Consider the following 19,142-nt stretch of genomic DNA (forward strand, 5'->3'; position numbering starts at 1 on the left):
GTAAAAAAAAAACAGGAGACGAAGAAGAGGAAGACACAGATGCAACCATGTAAAGGTATTTTCACTAGTTTCTTTTTCTCAGACAGTGTCACAGTAGCACTTGTAAAAAATAAATATAGTACGCGTATCAAAAATCAAATATGAAATTAAATCAAATGTTAAGTTAAAAAAAATGCAACGATTCTTTGAGTGAGGCTTAATACATTCAGAAACATGAATACTGATGCAAACGCAATCTCATTGTGCTTTAAAAGGCTGATAGATAGATAGATAGATAGATAGATAGATAGATAGATAGATAGATAGATAGATAGATAGATAGATAGATAGATAGATAGATAGATAGATATTCCCACATAGATACTTATTTACACAGCTGCCTGTAAATGGACTAACATGGCTGGTTTTGGCTACAAACGTGGGCCCTGGGGGAGAAGATTTGGGAAAATGAGGCCAACATGGCAGCGTGACAGGCAAGAGCTTTCACATCGTTACTCCTCCACAGCTTTGACATTCATTCTGTCAGGCGTTCACCTCTTACACGGCGGAGCAAACGGCGCTGTGCGACTAAAAGGGTGAAGTCAGACTCATGGTACATTTGGAGCCAGTGGCTGGCTGCAGGAGAGGGGGTGGGGGCGTTCTCTCCAGGGTGGCAGTGGGTTTAGCCAGCAGCTAGGGTCAAATGGTGTGTGTTATGTGTGTGTGTGTGTGTATATATAGTTTAATGTAGTGCAATGTAGTACAGGTTCTGTCAAGGCAAACGTCAGTGCCCGATGAGTAATCCATGAGGAAAACTGTGATGCTCTTGAACACACACAAAAGGCTTTAACATCCTTTTGCTGAGTAACAGTATGTAGGTCATGAAGGTAAAAAAAGAAGAAGAAGTGAAGGAGGAAGGGATCAAAATGCCGATGCAGGTCAAAGCTTGGCTCTGCTCAGCAGGGGAGCAGAGGTACAGAGACACACAAGGGTAACATGACACAGAGGGGACGGCAGTGTTTATGGCTGCCTGGACCATCAGAAAGGAGCTGCTAAGCTGTCAGGAGAGGTCGAGGAGAGAGAAGGAGAGGAGAGGAGAAGACGAGAGGAAAGGAGAGGGGAGGAGAAGAGAGGAGGAGAGCAGATGAGAGAGGAGAGAGGAGGAGAGGAGAGGAGAGGAAGAACGGAGAGGAGGAGAGAAGAGAAGAGGAGAGGAGAGGAGAGGAGAGAGAGGAGCTATAATTGAATCTTGACCGTTTCAGTCCATCGACAGCGTCTCAAATTATTTTCACTTTAAACAAAAACAGCCGACACCACACTGTCAGATTGCGCAAACCTTTAGAAAAATGGTGTTTCCAAACCAGAGATTGAGATCTATTCAAACAAAACTGCTCACTAAAGCGTCTTTAAATCAATACAAGTGACTTGGCATGCAGCGTCGGTGACTTGCAAGGAAACCACTAATTGGCTTCAGTGTGTTTGCTGAGAGACGTGCGGGCCGGAGTGAAGCAAGCGGCCACAGCTCCTCATAAACCACAAGGGCCAGAAATAGCTCAGAGAGAAGAAGAGAACAGAAGTGCAGTGATGAAGAGTCATCATGAAGAAATAGCTCCATTCAAAGCTCTATCAAAAGACTTAACAAAATCAACTGAACCGTGAGTAAAAATAGGCGAAAAGGACAAATGTGAACATGGAGACCTCAGGGCCTCATTTAGGATCCATCTGCTGTCCATCACTGCTCAGTCTCAGTATTGTCTTCAGTCTCTGTCTCTCTGGTCTTTATTGCTAAATATAAATGATTAATGATCATTATTGATTATTACTCAAGGTGCATTATCACCATCTTTAAAGCTCCTCTGATGCTGGTTTGTTTGGGCGTCGAAGTGTCTCGTTTCCATAGTAACGGTCCAGGCAGCTGACTTCATACATGTACACACTTGGAGTCGGGGTAAATCAAAAGCACATTCACGTTCTAACAGTATTAGAAATACAGTGTCTGTGTGTGTGTGTGTGTGTGTGTGTGTGTGAGAGCTTTGTATTGCTGGTTTATGAAGTCTAATCCCTAAAAACACTAAATTAGTCTTGAAGTAGCTATGAACAAAATACCACAGATGATAGACAATCATCTTTGTGTGTGTGTGTGTGTGTGTGTGTGTGTGTGTATTGTTCACAGGTAGGTGGTGGCCTCTCTGTTCTCTCTCTCTCTGGCTTGAGCCACGGCCACATTGATACACTGCAGCCACTCTTCGGCGTGTTTCTCGTCCTGGGCCTTCAGCACGTACGTCTTGCTGTCTGTGAAGATCTCGAAGGCTCGGGGAAGACCGCGATCACGACGCTTTTTAGCGACCACCTGCACCGGGTGAACAGAGAGAGGTAGATTGAGGAAGATCACAGAGTTATACATTGTGTCTAACACAGTACATGAGGCAGGACGTGAGAGGTGTCAAGATAAAGTCATTAGTTCAGTCAATCTGTAGAGTTGGACTGTACTTAAAGATCATCACGAACCACAAGTCGAAAATGTCTCAGCGGGGAATGATCAACTACCGATAACTTCATGCAAAAACATGAAGATGACGGTGGTAATCCAAAACCTTTCGGCAGTGGATTTGCTTTTGCGTCCCAAAGTGATTTCTTACCTTCACACTCTGCACTTTGCTCAGCTCGATAGGAAAATCATCCAGCTCATCTTTCTGTAGAGACAGATGTGAAACATTTAAGATAAGCAAAGAACACATCAGAAAAAGAATTGTGTAAAGTGTGTGTGTGTGTGTGTGTGTCAAGGTTATTTGCAGTCTGTCCACTGTCAGCACATTTCCAGGACGAACAATCAGACGTTATTGTCTTCTTCCATGGGCCCTGCAGCATCACATCCACGTCCCACACAGTGGCTCTGCAGCTCTAACGTGTGTGTTTGAGTTGGCTGCAGCCGTATCTTTCTTTGTTTTTGACTCCATATTTATTTCTGTGGCTCTGACCGCACCAGTAGTGTGAGGGTTGTGGTAACAGCCCCACATCCTCTCTGTGGTGTGTGTGTCTGTGTGTTTGAAACCCTGTTGGATTAGAGAGGACACAGTTTTACCTCCCTGCTGGCTCTGCAGAGGGTCTGGTCATAAAAAAACCTAACTCTAACCCTAACTCTAACTCTAACCCTAACTCTAACCCTAACTCTAACCCTAACCCTAACTCTAACCCTAACCCTAACTCTAACCCTAACTGTAACCCTAACTTGTCTGTCACACTCACACACACTGTACCAACGAGACAATTAAGTGGAAATATCTGCCAAATCAGTTCCAAATCCAATTAAAACTGTCCCAAGTCATCGCTGTGACTGATGCAACACCTGCTTGGCTGAACGTGTGTGTATGTAATGTGTAACGCTGTTGTAATGTAAAGAAAATTTTATTTGTTGTTCTAAATTTTTCATCTGCAATCGTTCATATGCTACTTTAATAAGTGTACGAAACAGCCAAGTATGAGCATTGTTGCCACCTAGTGGAAATTGCTTGTGAGTCGCCCACTATCGCCATCTAGTGGCTCGCCCTTAACTGGGCTAAATCATGTGAAAAGAGTCAAAAGTAAGGATAATTCTGGCTCCGGTGCTCTGGCTTCTATCCACATGTCCCTGCTGTCATACTGAAGAGAGTGTGAGTCTACACAGGTTGGTGATCACGTTTTCTTAAGTCACCTCATAACTGCCCTTTCTTTCCTACATGTGGCTACTTGCCAAATCCTGGCCTGGATGTAATTTGTCTGGTCCCGGTTAGAGAGAGGAAGACGATGGGAATCAGTAATAATTGACACTAGAGGGAAATGTGGTATTCTGCTATTAAAACACATTTTTTTATTCAATAACCAGGTTTGGTGGATGACAAACCTCCCAGCCTTATGTAAATTTGGGGAAAGTTTCAAAACCCATGTACAAACGTTGCTTGCAATGTTTAACATTAATTGCTTAATTGTGAAGAAAACAATACATTTTTTGGGTTATTAAATCAGGAACAGGTCTTTCACAACATGGCAACCCACCATGTTGGCAGAGGAGGAGTGTGGACAAAGAAAATACACAAAGTTTCCAACTTGCGGCTGGAGCGAGGGAGGAATCCATTACCATCTGGACGGAAACACAAAGACTATTGTTTAAGAGTAAAACAAGAACTGAAGTGTGTGTCTACCTTTCAGCCATCGAAGAATGTTCCCCTATTTCCTACAATTCCTTTGAGACGTTCTCATTTCGTGCGTCTTTCTGGATTTTTGGGAATGGATTGTGTGAATACGACACTGTGCAAACATACAAATCACTCAAGATCCCATTGTGCAAATAACATTATTATCCTTAAATTGAATTATTAAGACGTGTCGGGATGACAGCCACGAAGCAGCAGCACAGGCACGGAGGCACGTACACACACAGGTGTTACAAAACCTCTCCAACAAATGGGATTTCCTAGTGAAAATGAAGCTTGAGCCTGACCTCAGCGTGTTCCCTTATTGTGTTGCTCCATTGTGCTCTATGGTTCTAATTAGCTCCAATGTTTCCTAATTCTTTCTAATTTTCCAATAATTCTCTCTACAGCTCCACTGACGTCAGACTTCATTCTCTAGCAAGCAGACAGAAGTTGGGATTAAAGTGCTGGACTCCAGAGGGAAATGTCCACCTGTACTCAAGACGAGTCTTTTCCGTCTCTCGGGTCCACATGGTGAATTGGCGGCGGTTGCTACTTGTGCGTGATGTTATCTGCTTTGAGTTATGGGGGAGGGGGGCAGTGACTCATTCTGTTGAGTCACGCTCCAGCCTTTGGAGTCCCCCAAGAGTCTGTGCTGGGGGCCAAGGTTTGTTACATTCGGATTCACCGAACACTCCTGGGGGACATGAGCCTGTTGTGAGATGGGATTTCCACTATTTTGTGCAGGATTTCATCAGAATTCAAATGACCTGGAATGCTCACGAAAACCCTCTGAGCGACAGTGTATGCAAGTCCATTTAATGAAGGTGTATGTGCATGAAAGAGGACAGAGGCTTAGGTTTTGATTGGCTACATACGGATTTGCCTTTCCGGAAGAGAAGCTGGTTTCCTGCCAGGGTGAAGTAGCGAGTTTTCCAGCGCTTGATGAACTTCCAGCGCACCTGCTTCTCCTTCAGCTTCCCCTCCATCAGGGGCTGCCCCTCCTGGTTCACAACTAGAAAGAAAGAAAGAAAGAAAGAAAGAAAGAAAGAAAGAAAGAAAGAAAGTAGGGTCAACCTCAATTTGTATTAAATTAGCTCAAACAATCAATCCATGAAACACTGTTCAGTGTGTGTGTGTGTGACATGTTTATGTATGTTTCCATTTATGCATGATATTTTCCATAACAGGCAAAAAGATTTAAGTAGCAGATCCTTATAGTTTATATGCAGATTTATGTGATTTATGTATTTATAAACACTTTACAGCACAAAAACTCTCCATCCAGTAATTGCTTAATCAGGTCACCATTACAGCATGAATAAGTGTGTGCCAAGTGTGTGTCTGTTTATGAACCCAGGCCAAAGGCAGCGCTGCTCTGGCCTGTTTCGTGGTTAGAGCCACAAATCCAGGAGATTAGAGAGAATCCAGCAGACACCAAACACAGTCACTCTTTGTATCCACGGCGATGAGCCAAGTGCTCACTGAGATTACTGCAATCTAATCTAATCGCTATCAGAGCGCATGGGACAAAGATGATATCCAAGGAACAGAATAAACATGTAAAAGTCATGAGATCATCAGGAGAGGAGAGGAGTGTGTGTGTGTCTGCGTGGATGGAAACTCAGTGGTTACTTTATTAGGTACACCTGTGTGATCCTGTGCAACACTTTCCTCCATTTTGTCCTTAAATCAACCCTGTTTGTGTTCCATTTGTTTTGTTGTGTAGGTTCAACATTTCTGGAGGCCATTTCACATCACCCTTGGATCATTTCTCAATTCTGTCATTGCGTGTGTTGGCCCTTTATGTGATCCGGCAAGACTTTCACTCCACGGGGGAGTGGAATTGGTGCTAAATTGCCTCCATTTGTTACACTTTGTACAGCAAAATGTGTTGTAGTGTGGATTGATGGACACCCCTGAGATAGAGAAATACATTTGGAGCGTTCTCCAGCTTCATGCTTTCTTCTGACAATGTGTTTTGATTCAGTATTCAACTTTGACGAGAATAAGTCATTTTTAAAAGCATTGCATTATCACGAGAGCATCTCTGTCTGTTATTGTGACACAGATGAAGATTAGACCCCATTGATGATTTCTTGTCACGATACATGGGGTGCAGGATATTAGGAAACGCCTCTTGCTATGATACAATGGAGCCAAAACACAAAACAGACACACAAAACCTGAACACGAGAAGCTTCACAAGCATGATTTACGCCAGGGTCAGTGTATGATCGTTTGTGTGTGTGCAGGTATTCAGTCTAAACCAAGCTTCTTAAGTTTGGCATTTGTTCCAAATTAACGTGTGTGTGTGTGTGTGTCACATCCGCTTCCTGTCTGCGTGTTACGACGGGTACGTTGCTCATACTGGTGGACACATTCCCAATCTAATTTAGGTTCTGTTGTGATAATCACAATCGTTATCAGCAGAGCCAAAACACAAAGACAAAGAGAGGAAACTGGTGTCCAGAGGATTTACCTGCACCCCAACAAACACACAGTTCACCGGAACAGGAGCCCCAGAGAACTGAGGCTTCCATGGAGGCTGGACCTGTGACTGTGAACACAGAAGTTGGAGTAGCGGCTGGCAAAATGGAGGCTGGATGAAGAATCTGGTGAAGAATGGCTGGATGACCTAGCACTGACGTCCTGCAGATCATCAATAGAAGGACTTCAGCAGGCATCTCAGCTGAGACATCTCAGCGAGTGACAAACACCGGGAGAAGAGAACTCAGGGGTGCTACTTCTGGCCTGTCTCGGAGTATTGCGAAAGCACCGCACCCACCCCAGAATCTGAGGCGTCCATCTCCACAATAAACCGAGATGGATCAGGCTGGCTTAAGCCTCTCAAATGTGGCCAGGGGAAGGGGGTAGCAGAGGAGGTGAGCTTAGTGAGAGGCACGGCCACACAACTGAAATCCTGAATAAATCTACTGTAGAGGTTTTGCAAATCCTAGAAACCGATGCAGCTCCTTACGCGAGGAAGGCACAGGCCACGTCATTTTCTCTAGGTCCTTCTTCACCTGCCCGCTCTAAACAATATAACCCAAAAAACTGTTGTTGTCTCACTCACATTTCTCGGCTGTAGCTGGAGAACCTGGCAGACTTGGTGAACATGTTCCTGGACAAGGAGTGTGAAAAAATCAGGATGTCGTCAATGTATACAAAAACAAACCGGTGTAAAAAGTCTCTCAACACGTCATTTACAAGATTCAGCTGGGGCATTCGTGAGTTCGAACTACATGACTCAATACTCAAAATGACCTAGCGGCGTGTTGAAAGCTGTCTTCCACTCATCTCCCACCTGGATGGTAGCCATTGTGAAGATCGAGTTTGGATTATAGTAGCTCCCTGCAGGGATTCAAAATCTGAGTTAATTAGTGCCAGTGGATATTTATTCTTGACAGGAAAATTATTCAAACCTCGGAAGTCAATGCATTGTCGAAGAGACTCATTCTTTTGGCCACAAAGTAAACCAGCACAGAGTTGGGAAGAGGACGGACAAATTATACCAGCCGCGAGAGAATTGTAGATGTATTCCTTCAAGGCCTCTCTCTCCGGACAAGAGAAACTGTTGCAACGAGGAGTGGAACCTTAACCATAATGCCCGCTTGAATAACCCTTCATCAATGAAATTATCTTCTGCACAAGAGTCTATGAGGACAGATACAGGTAAGGTGTCTTGTTCAAAACCAATGTTCACCAGGATCTGGAGCTGGAATTTGGAAACAGAATTTTGATGTGGAATGTAAACTGGATTGACCCATCAGTACCGCCACTTCTACTGATGGGGAACGCCATTTTGGGCCGCTTGGAATATGTCAAAATAAAATCACCACTGTGTATTTACCCCTGACCACGGTAAATACACTCATCGGTATTCCTTCTCTGTTGGCTCTTGGCGGGTGAAAGTCAGACTCAACCCAACTGGATGGGTGCACGGAGGGACGACCTATGGCCGCAGTCAGCAGCCCTGTCCACACGGCAACTTCCAGTGAGGAGAGTTGTCCCTTTGTCCAAAACCAGACATGGCAAGAGTAAGGATATTACGTGTGACACGCTGACCAGTCACGACGACGGACATGCAGCCTTTCATCTATCGCGTCTCTGGACGCTAATCCATCCCTTATTGAGTCCTCTCTCAAACGCCCCCCCCCCCCCCTGACCATTCCAACATGAATCCAACTAACTCCTGAATTATCGGCTACACTCTTCCTCCCCTGCTGGATACTCAGGAGCCAGTTAAAACCTGACCCATGATAGTCTGGGTGGTGAAAAACCTCCCTCATCCTAGCTGAAAACTGTGCAATAAGTTATACAATCCAGGGAGTGCCTAGAAAGCAAGGCTTTGGCCTAGGCCAACACTCTGCTGCGTAACAGCTCCATTGCGTAAATTATCTGAGATTGATCTCTGGTAAATGTTGCGGGTCGCTGCTGGAACATCAGTGATCACTGGAGTAAAAACCTTGACATTTGTCCACCTCGCCCAAGAAAGGTTCCAGATTGGAGTCCTACAACTCACTGGGATGTGACTGAGGGCCTGATCCAGTGGGAGAAATCGCTGAGGTGAGGGCGGCGACCTGATGTGAAAGCTTGGCTGATTGGTCTCGGTCTTAAGATGTTGAGCATGCTGGCCAAGTAGCGTTCCCTGGCTACCGACAGCCTTGAAAACTGAGGCGACCAAAGGGATGTACAATTACACAAGACAGAACACTGACAGAGACTGAGTGTGCAACTGTACTACATATTTTGACTTCCATGTTTAATGCCCTGCTCCTGTTGATGCTGTGCCTGGTCATGCTAAATGCTAGTTAGCCTGCTTACCTGGTTAGTAACTAGGTTGCAGCTGCGAAATATCACGTTCAAATACTTTTATGGCTGTTTGTTTGGAAGTTGGTGTGTGTGTGTTGTCATAGGGTGTGTCAAAAGAGGTGGTTCTTTACAACACGACCACAACAGGTATAAGCTTGGAACTTGTGTGTGTGTAGCATTGATCTGCTTATTTCGAAAGCATTGTTTCCATGCAGCTGCGGGTAATTTTGCATAATTGATTGTCTGGATTGACACTGAGGACAGTACTGACTCAACATGGGGCGGCACTGCCTGAAGAGGATCTATGTATAAAAGTGTTTTTCGTTTGTTGGTTACCGTGTTTGCTTGATTTCTGCTGGAGGCGCACACATGGGGCGATTTACCATGAAAGAGGAATATGTGTACAGTTAGCGGGACTCTCACACACTCCCCCCCCCCCCCCCACACACACACACACACTCTCTGCCCCTTGTTAACGACCAATTTAGGGAAAATTGTGGTTGTAAACAAGTCCCACCTGCTTCCCTCTGAATGACAATACAGAGCAGCAGTCACAGTGCCTATAGCGATCACATGTAAAGCTGTTTAGTCTTTCGACACTCAGCACAGTGAGTCGCTCTGTCAGTGTGTGTTTATCTGTGTGTATTCCAGGACACTCCAGGCTTTGCTACATGGGCAATTCCACTTGATAAGAATTCCTGTCCAGCACGTCCCCAATGATTATAGACGCAATGATGGCGGGGCTTGGGGTTTTCCATCTTTTTGCATAACTCTTTGTCCGCCTTCCACACGACATGTGGTATTTGTAAATATTTCAGTCAAGAGTCATTTCTCGGTATACAAATTCCAAAGCTTGTATTTCTCAGTGCCAATAATTCATGCAGTCTCCTTTTTTAGTACTTTTGAACACATACACACAAGCGCGCGCACACACACACACACACACAAACACACACCACTCCAGCTGTGCAGAGATTGTGAATAAGTGACAGTAAGGTTTACGCTTCTACGTAAACACACATGCCAATGTCGGGAAGTGAGACACAGAAGGGGAACACCATTATAAATACCTCAGTACTATATACATGTACACAAGCATGCATACACACACACACAAACGCACGTAAAACTCATTACCATGTGCTTCAAAGACATTCCAGTACATCAAGTCAACAGTATATCATAAAGCATCACAGTGTTGTAATAACCACTGGCTTTCAGAGAGGAAAATATTCCTGGGAACTCTCTCTACTACCTCCTGTGGGTCAGTGTTTGTACACACACACACACACACACAAACACACACAGACGCACACACACACACACACACACACACACACACACACACACACACGCACACGCACAAACACTCCAACTTTCTCATTAGAAGGTAACACTAGCCCAGTAACACTCACACACACACTTTTAGGCCCATGCCAAGTCAGCAAATAGTTATTGCAGAGAGGTTATATAAAGTGAAACGTTTGGCTGGTGGCAAACGTTGATGTGAACAGCATGTATACATATAAATAAGAGGAAATAAAAACCTTACAATGAAAAGTATCACATCTTCATTGGAGGAGATGAAGTGAGTTTTTGTTTTCAGTGAAGCCAAATAAACAATAACAGTTGATCTTGACCTAATAAACTTAATGGTGGTTGGAATCCTTTCAATTGGATTTTCATTGTTTGTTTGCTTTCAGGCCTCGGCTACATGCTGTGCGCTTGCTTTGGGGTATTTTGTTATTCAGGTGAAAGAGTTTCCTGCCCTCAATCCTTTATATCCGAGTACTGTGCTGTACTCATACTGTTGCTAAGTATCTCCAATTTGCAGATTTTACCTTCCCCTTGGAAATAAGACCATAACATGTTTACTATAATCACATTTACAATATAAATGGTTATATATGTGCTGTATATAGTCTTTGTTCCACCCAGTGATTGGTATGCATGACAGCGCCATGGAGACGGGGTTATAATAGATGACTGTTGACAGCCCACTGCTAATGAGGGGTTATAAATACGGTAAGTCCATGTCAGCAAGCGGAGGTGTGACTGAACTGTCAAGCATCCGAGGGTCAAAGGTCAGAGAGGGGTTACAGTAGAGTAACAGAGTCTGAATAGGACACATACACGTGGATACAATTATGAAAGAGACAGCAAGTTTCCTCACAGCCTAGTAACATTCCTGGTTACACTCATGTGAGAATGAGGAAGAGGACGATGCTGAGTTTGTCCTATGACTCGTTTGAGAAAGCGGCGATCGAGCATCCAGATCATTTCACTTCATCCACACCTGTGCTGTTGTTGTCTCTGTACATGAAATCATACAACTTGGGGTAATTTGGGACATCTTCAGCGTCCAGGTGCAGATCTGCATCAGTTTGACCTGCATGGATCTTTCCAATGATTTTGCAGCCATGGCAACTAAAGTAAAAATTGTTTCATGCTGTAGTGTGCATCTGTGGCCAACAGGTGATCGTCCAACAAAGTTCTGATATTTTGTTGTAATCCTAATGTATTCATCTTAACATTCTTTTTCAGTTCAGCTATATGTTGATAACTTCCAGGTTGTAATTCATTTGCGTGAGTGTATGGTTTACATTTCATTTTCCCCCAATTCTCTCTCTCTCAGTGTGTGAGTGATATCTGCACTCTGTGAGGGGAGCAGTTGTTTTGAATGCATAATCAGATTAATAACAGGGTGATTACTTTGGACACAGGTGAAGTAGTTTGAACACCAACCCCCAACTAAGAGCAATTAGATTGTTTATACAGCCAAACAGGACTTAAGACGTGAAGAGAGGCAGCCCCCACCTCGACAAACACACAATCCCACACTGACTGTATCACAAGACGTTTTTCCAAATCCCCCTTTAAGGAGCAGAGATTGGCTGGAATCATCCTTCGCTTGTGGTCATTTGCTGATTACGTTGGCATGTTGTGAGTGGATAATGGCTCTCATTTGGCATTTAGAACAGAGCTGCCTGATCTGTTTGTGTTTATTTCTTCGCTTGTGTGTGTCTGTGTGTGTATTTAGGTATCTGAAGGAATGCAAGATGACAACACAGTGACATGTAAAGGGGGAAAAAATGAAAAGCAGGTGAAGCTGCAAACACACTTGCGCAAAACATATTTCAACTGAGGGTATTTGCCTTGACAAACATGAATTATTTGTTGATTTCCAATCTTTGTTCAGTAATCAACACACGATTGCAGAGGCCCGGGGTGTGATTGTGTGTATCATTGTGTGTGTGTGTGTGTGATGTTTGATGATGGAGTATAGGGATCTTGTAAACTTAACACAATAGGGTTTTGTTTTATTGTAGCAAAATCATTTTATAACACAAGCTCATGTGGTAATCATCTATAATCAGCAGACACACACACACACACACACACACACACACACACACACACACACACACACAGACACACACACTGCTTGCATTCCCTGTAACAGTTACTATAGCCTGCAGCAGCTGCAACCCATTTGCGTCTGTTTACCGCCGACTACCACATGCTCAATATTATTGCCTACAGTCATGTTATAGGAATATTACAGAGCTTTATGTCTACTTTGGATGCTATTGGCTACTGTGTGGGGATGAACACAGCTCCTGCAGGAATATTATAAGGATATTGGATTATTAGACTACAGGTGGTCCCACACATAAGGATCGTGGTGGCATAAACAGTCATAGAAGGATGGCCTCGTCGACCTTCAGTAGTAAAACACAGAGACTCAATTTTAACTGCATCCTTTCACCTTCAAACTGCTTCCTGCCTGCTGTTTTTCGCTTTGTGGGAAATCCCTGCTGGCTGCGATCAAATGGCCGGGGCCTGAAAGCAGCACGTTCCCGCAGAGGACGGAGATTAGCAGCTGCTTGTTAGCAACGCTTTCCCTTTCCCTTTCTCACCTGTCCCCCATTTCCTGTCTCTACCTCCATCCTCCCGCATTAGATCCCAGCACCCTCCATGGTGTCTTCTGCAGCTCTCTTACATAACTAATAACTGCTTCCATGTGCGGCACACACACACCAGAGGACCCATGCAGATTTAGAGCCTGTTTGTCACATTTGCTCTCCTCTACGTTCTCCTGAGGCCAAACTGTCACTGATTTACAGCCTCATCAAATATGCCATCTGACAGACCCCAACACTCTCCTGTTTCTGTGCTCCTCAGAGGGTGATTAGGAGAACAGAGACGGACAAGCGGGCGGAGCAGCGGGGCACTCAGGGTACTCAATTTTTATTATTATGCCATTTGAAGGAAAAGTATAAATACCACAGTGGGCATTGAACATGTACTTTGGTAAACAATTCTTGGAAGCACAATTAATCATACTTCACAAGTAAAAGTACTCTGGAGCTTTAAAATCACTAAATTGTGAAATAATAGCTGGCCTGAAGTGATGAAACAATCACAATTCCCAAAACTGGGAAAATCTGTTTCTGGGAAAATCCACCAGATCAATGTATTTATTTTTGAATGTGTTGTTATATAGGCCAAGATTGTAAAGTAACTAAAGTAACTAGCAGGATGTGGTGGAGTACACACACACACACACACACACACACACACACACCCACACACCCACACACAAAATGTTCTTTAAACAAGGATCTGTTTTTTTAGACACAATTCCAAATCTGGCTCCATCAGAACAGAGGGGGTCCTTGCTCCAAAGTAAACTAATCAGAACGGTTGGTAATGATGGAGCAACTGACTGATTACCCATAACCCTTTGTAATGACACTCAAATCAGACGGGCCGCTCTGGAATAAGACATGATCGTCGCTCCTTTCCTTGCCTGTTCTGGGAAAAGATTATTCCCCTGAAAGGTATTCGTAATGAAAACATCCCCCGGAGCTCTGCAGAGGATTTTTTCCCCCATCAGACCTCCAGGATGTCTGCGCCCAAGGGAGCACGAGGTGGAACGGATGGAAAAACAAGACAAACATCTTCGTCTTCGGTGTTATAGACTGCAGAGGGTAAGACTGGCACTAAGTTTTACAGATAATCCGTTGACAGAGATGATGTGTGTTGTGAGAGTGTGTGTACCTGTGGCCTTCTCAGGATTGTTACACATGAAGCAGAGCCAAGCACCCTGGTCCTCGCTGTAGCCAAACAGGTCGAAGAAACGCACCTCCTCCAGATGGACCTGAAGGCTGTCCAGGTCCTGAAGACAGAGGGACAATACAGAAGACAAGAAACATTGGGAACTTTGCATTTTCATGGAACTTTATTATAGTTCTTCCTTCTTTCCACTACATAAAATACACACTTTCCATTGGTGTCCTCAGAATGCAATCATCCATAATGTAAGTGTCAGACAAAGTGGAGTGAAGGTTCACTTGTTATTTGTGCATGTGCATGAGTGTGTGTGTGTGTGAAAACATAAAGTAAATTAAACCCAGACCCCCATTACAGGTCCCTGAAGACCCCCTTCACATGTTGGGGGTTATAATTCTTCCTGTTGCCCATACAGTTACTCCATTCCACATATATTTGTCTCGTGGCGGTTTGGAGGGAAATTTATGAAGATGATAAATTTGCATCATCATCGTGGCAACAAAACTGTCTTCCTTCTCCGTGTTTACGTCTCCAGTCGAGCTGTAACTACTTCACCATTCAAGACGCCTTTACCCCGCCAGCCGAGCAGACTACTTCATCATTACCACGAACTCTGACCCCCGTCCGTTCAAGTGTTTTCTCACTTTTTTCTGCTGAAAGAGAGAGGGAACCATGTCCTGGCGGAGCGGCGTTAAGCTCACAGGCTGAACCCAGAGGGCCGTGCAAATGTAAGAATGCAAGAAAAACAGGCCGGCTTAATGGCTGAGCCACTAGTGTGTTTGACATTTTGACCTGCGTCCTTTCGGTCCTTCATGTTAATGAGAGCGGATGTGAACGATGAAAGCGGTGTGTGTGCGCGTTGACACATAAAACACTTGGTTATGATCCATATTTCAAGACAAACAAGCTTACGTTTGGATATTGTTTGGATGAATCTAGACATGAGGCTGACAAAGATGAAGGGATCTGCATAAACTGATGATGCAGCCTTTAAACATTTGCAGTCTAGGTTTACAAAGCAATGGCCTAGTTACACTTTCCATGTCCACAGAGCCACGAGGGTCCACTAAGGTCCACGTGAGCTACATTTCATCAGCTGGTTACCTCAGTGGACGCCCGCGTGGCGCGGTGCAGCTCCCACAGTCCCAACACATGTAGGTTAGAGGAACTTGAAACTCCTAATGGCCCAAATGTGCGTATGGAGTTGTGTGTATGTAATAAATGGTTGATTTTCCACAACCTTGTGCTGGATATTGGGGCTTGCGTGGGGCGTAGTGCAGATCATGGTTAAGTGGGCTAGTTGGGACCATATACTGGGATAAGATGGAGGCACAGGTCTGTCCTGTAGGTGCTGTGCTTTCATTCCTTAAGTCCACAACAGGACAAACTGTCAACAAATGGAAGGATGAGTACGAAAAGTGAGCGTACTGCAAACGTTCACAGAAAAAGAAAAAACATGCTTCAAGTGTGGAGACCACCTGGATGACTTATAGAGCGATGTTCTGTGGAGGGATGAGACAAAGGTTGAACTTTTGGCAGGGATGCTGCTCAGTTTGGAGTAAAAATACAACTGAGTTTATAAAAAAATCAAAAACAAAACCTCAAACCACGCATGAAGCCTGGTGTAGGGAGCGTGGTTGTTCGGAGCTGCCTGTGCCGCCTTCAGGGCCTGCACACAGCTCGCAATCATTCAGGGAATAATGGATTCATAATTGCGTCAAGATATTTTGGAGGAGAAAAACCAGGCTAGTGGTCTGCCTGGGTGACGAGGAGAAGACGATGACGCAAGGAGACGATGACCTAAAAAAACAACAAATGGCTGAAAAAGGACAATTGTGGTGGTGGAGGAAACCTGACTAGGCAGGATATTCAGATAGTGAATGATGTGTGTGTGTGTGTGATGGAAAGTGAGAGAGGAATAATGCTATCATGCCAAATGGTGTAACATTTGGGGGAAAAAGGATTAAAATGTCTCATGAAGGATATTCCAGATTAGTGAATGATTTTGGTCAAAGTGTGCCAGATAAAACTTTTGCCACCGGAGGCCGACAAACTGGAATCCCTCCTGACAGTTTGTTGCCGAGTAACTATCCACTTAAGTCCTCATGCCGACCAGTTTTGACTGTTGGGGATGAAGAAAAGGAATTTTCCTCTGGGTGGGATAATCCAGTTCATGCCTCAGAAAATGCCAAAACAATCAGAATATCTTGTTACATTAACATTGTTTTCAGGTTACAAAGCAAGTTTATCTGAATCACTTATTCTCTTACGGCGTACAAGACAAAAAAAGAAGGGATTTATGTTGAAAGACAGCGAGACGAAGATCATAAATCATCGAATGCGTCCAGAAAGTGCTGAAAACCCAGACGGTAATCACCATGAAGGAAAAAGGAGGAAGATACTGCAGAGTGTGTGTGTACGTTTGCTCCTGAAATCCATCATCAAGCTCCAAAGCGCCAAATCTCAATCTACACTGTGTGTGTGTGCGTTCGTGCATGTGTGCCAGACTAACTAGTAATACACAGCTGACTAGCTAGAACACACAAGGCTAGAAATGATCTGTGCTGCGTTCACAACGACAACCCTGCAGCTGTCCACAGGGATAAAGCCATCACAAGCAAACTCATGCTGCATTCATCAAGAGCAGTAAACAATGGCCAGATTATGAGACTGAATGTATCTATGTATCCTCATGTCACCCCCTTCAGCTTTTCAATGTCTCTCTCTCTCTCTCTCTCTCTCTCTCTCTCTATCACCTCCTGCTATCGTCAGTGCAGCATCATTCTAATGTGATCAAGATGCAGGCCTGTAAACAGAGCCTTGTTCTCTGCACACACGCTGCATCTGCTCGCTCCGACTCTTTGTTGTTATTGTTTTTATTCAACATTCACTTTTAAGCACATTTGGGCTAAATTCAACCACACGCCTGCAGAAAGACGAAAAATCTGGATTTATGGTGTTTGTCGGCAGATCATGAAAAACTGAACTGAACTGAAAATATGAGAATGTTCTCATGCAAAACACACACTCTCTCATCTGGTTGATGACGTTAAATAAGCTCAGTTTACGTTTTATATACAGAATAAAAAAATGTCAGGTTGATCTAGTGAAGAGCTAAGTGAACCACAGCATAGAGGAGGGATAACAGCAGGAGGTGGAGACAACATGGGGAGAGTGAAGTAGAGGAGAAGACGGGTGAAAGAAACTCCATTATATCTTAAGCTTTGTATCTATAGAATCTATAGTGAACGCACAGTAGATCTATGGGCACCTGTGTTACTTTAAAGCGATTTGACTCACTATTGTTCAGTTCACACATGAATTATTGCTTCTGTAGCCACTGGTTTCCACACGGCGCCCTTGCCGCCATCTTAATTTACAACCACGGTCAAGCAGAAGGCCCAGCGGAGACGTGAGTGCAGATTCAAGACTTTCCAACGGCTTCCTCTCCTTCTTCTTCGTTTCTCTTTCCTATTCCAAACCTCTTTATCTAATCTCAAGCCTTTGCTCCGTCTCTCGGTACTCAAGCCTTCCTCCTCCTTCCTCTTCCTCCCTCTGACTCTATAAAACAAATGTTCTCACACTGGGCACAGGAAAAAAAAAGGTGACAACAATCCGTCCATTCTTCTGCCGTATCTCACACCATGTCAGTCCTCTTTTCCTTTCTCCCCCTCTTGCTCCACTCCTGACATCCTCTGTGTTTTCTTATCGTGTTCCATATCTCACACTCGCCTCTCACTGCTGCCTCTGCTTTCCCTGTCGTCTGCTCCCAACAGCACGAGCCGCCTCCTCCTTTACTCCGTTGAAATCCTCCACAACCTCTCCTTACTCTTTTCCCACCATTGTTTTTGTCTTTCTTGCCTCAATCTCTTTCACTTTCTGACTTTCCACCTTCCACCAGGAAATACAGGATAAAAATGGCGGCACAGCCTCCCTGTTTCCACACGGGACTCATCAAACTTCGTCTCTAAACCCTCCACATACTTACTTATCCCTTTTCATGTTGTAGCTCCATTCCTCTTCTATTTGTCTCGACCTTCACCTCTTATATGTGACAAACACCCCTTTCCTTCTATCCCTCTCCTCACCATATTTCTGTCTCACACAAGCTTGAGAGGCCATATCTAAGTCTCTCCTAAATCTCCGAGGCCTCATAAAGCCCGGTAGTCGCCTTTTAAATTTCAGCTATAACTGGCATACTTTCGGGTCTCTCTCTCTCTCTCTCTCTCACTCTCTCACCCACTCCTTCCATATGTTTCTGATTGGCCTGACAGTGACAGGCTTATGTGAGCCTAAACATCTGCAAGAGAGGCAATGAAAGCGAGGAGGAAATGTTCTGAATATGGATGGAGTGAGAAATCAGGGCCTTCTTCCTCTCCTCTTCCGCCTCTCTCGTTCACTCTCACGTTCTTTCTGTGCAAATTCAAAATAATCACTTCAAAGGCAGAACTGCTGCATCTATTCAATTCGAATTCTTCACGAGTAACGAACAACAGAAACAAGAGAACTGCATATTTATAATGATCAGATTGATATTAAAAACCTTCATGTGCCAAAGCATACCGTGACTGAATCCCATGCTGCAACAATGTGTGATCACAATGTGTACCCATGCTAAAAGAAGGTTAGGCAAAAGCTCAAACGTATTTGTCCGACACCACGCAAACTCCTATTGCACACGATATCTGCACCAGCACAGAAATAACAAGGAGTGACAGCACATATTTTTAATTTCTCAACATCTGCAAAGAATCACTCGCATGACAACACATTTCTCAGCCACTCAGCTGGCTGTGACCGTTGGCCCGGCTCCCAAGCAGGGTCACCGAGCCTTACTTTGCTCGCTAAGGTGACTTAAGCGTGAGTGAAGTATAAACAAAAACTTGTCACAGATCACTGGGCAGCGTAGAAAAATAGAAGAAAAGCTGAGGGTATGATGATGATGCTGCTGCTTCTGATGTCCATTCCTGACACTTTGTAGTTTGTGATTTTGTGGCGAAAATGCATTAAGATGTTACTTTTCTTTACCAAATGTCTCAACGGTAAAATCACATTGAAGCGTTTCATGATGGAAAGTGAGGGATTTCACCTGAGACAGCAGTC

General features: G+C 44.2%; 1 protein-coding gene across 1 annotated transcript in view; it reads right to left on the reverse strand.

The window, feature by feature from the left end:
- Positions 1 to 19,142, reverse strand: part of veph1 (ventricular zone expressed PH domain-containing 1) — a 57,385-nt gene continuing 38,243 nt past the window's right edge. The window contains exons 12-15 of the mRNA XM_076145510.1: positions 14,028 to 14,145; positions 5,027 to 5,163; positions 2,619 to 2,672; positions 1 to 2,329 (exon numbers count right to left, since the gene is read on the reverse strand). Of these exons, the coding sequence (XP_076001625.1) occupies positions 2,147 to 2,329; positions 2,619 to 2,672; positions 5,027 to 5,163; positions 14,028 to 14,145 (492 nt within the window). The 3' untranslated portion in view covers positions 1 to 2,146. The remainder of the gene's footprint in view (positions 2,330 to 2,618; positions 2,673 to 5,026; positions 5,164 to 14,027; positions 14,146 to 19,142) is intronic.

The sequence above is a fragment of the Genypterus blacodes genome, unplaced genomic scaffold, assembly GCF_046128005.1.
Source record: "Genypterus blacodes isolate CSIRO-AG114 ecotype Tasmania unplaced genomic scaffold, CSIRO-AGI_Gbla_v1 ptg000003l_1, whole genome shotgun sequence".
NCBI lineage: Eukaryota > Metazoa > Chordata > Actinopteri > Ophidiiformes > Ophidiidae > Genypterus > Genypterus blacodes.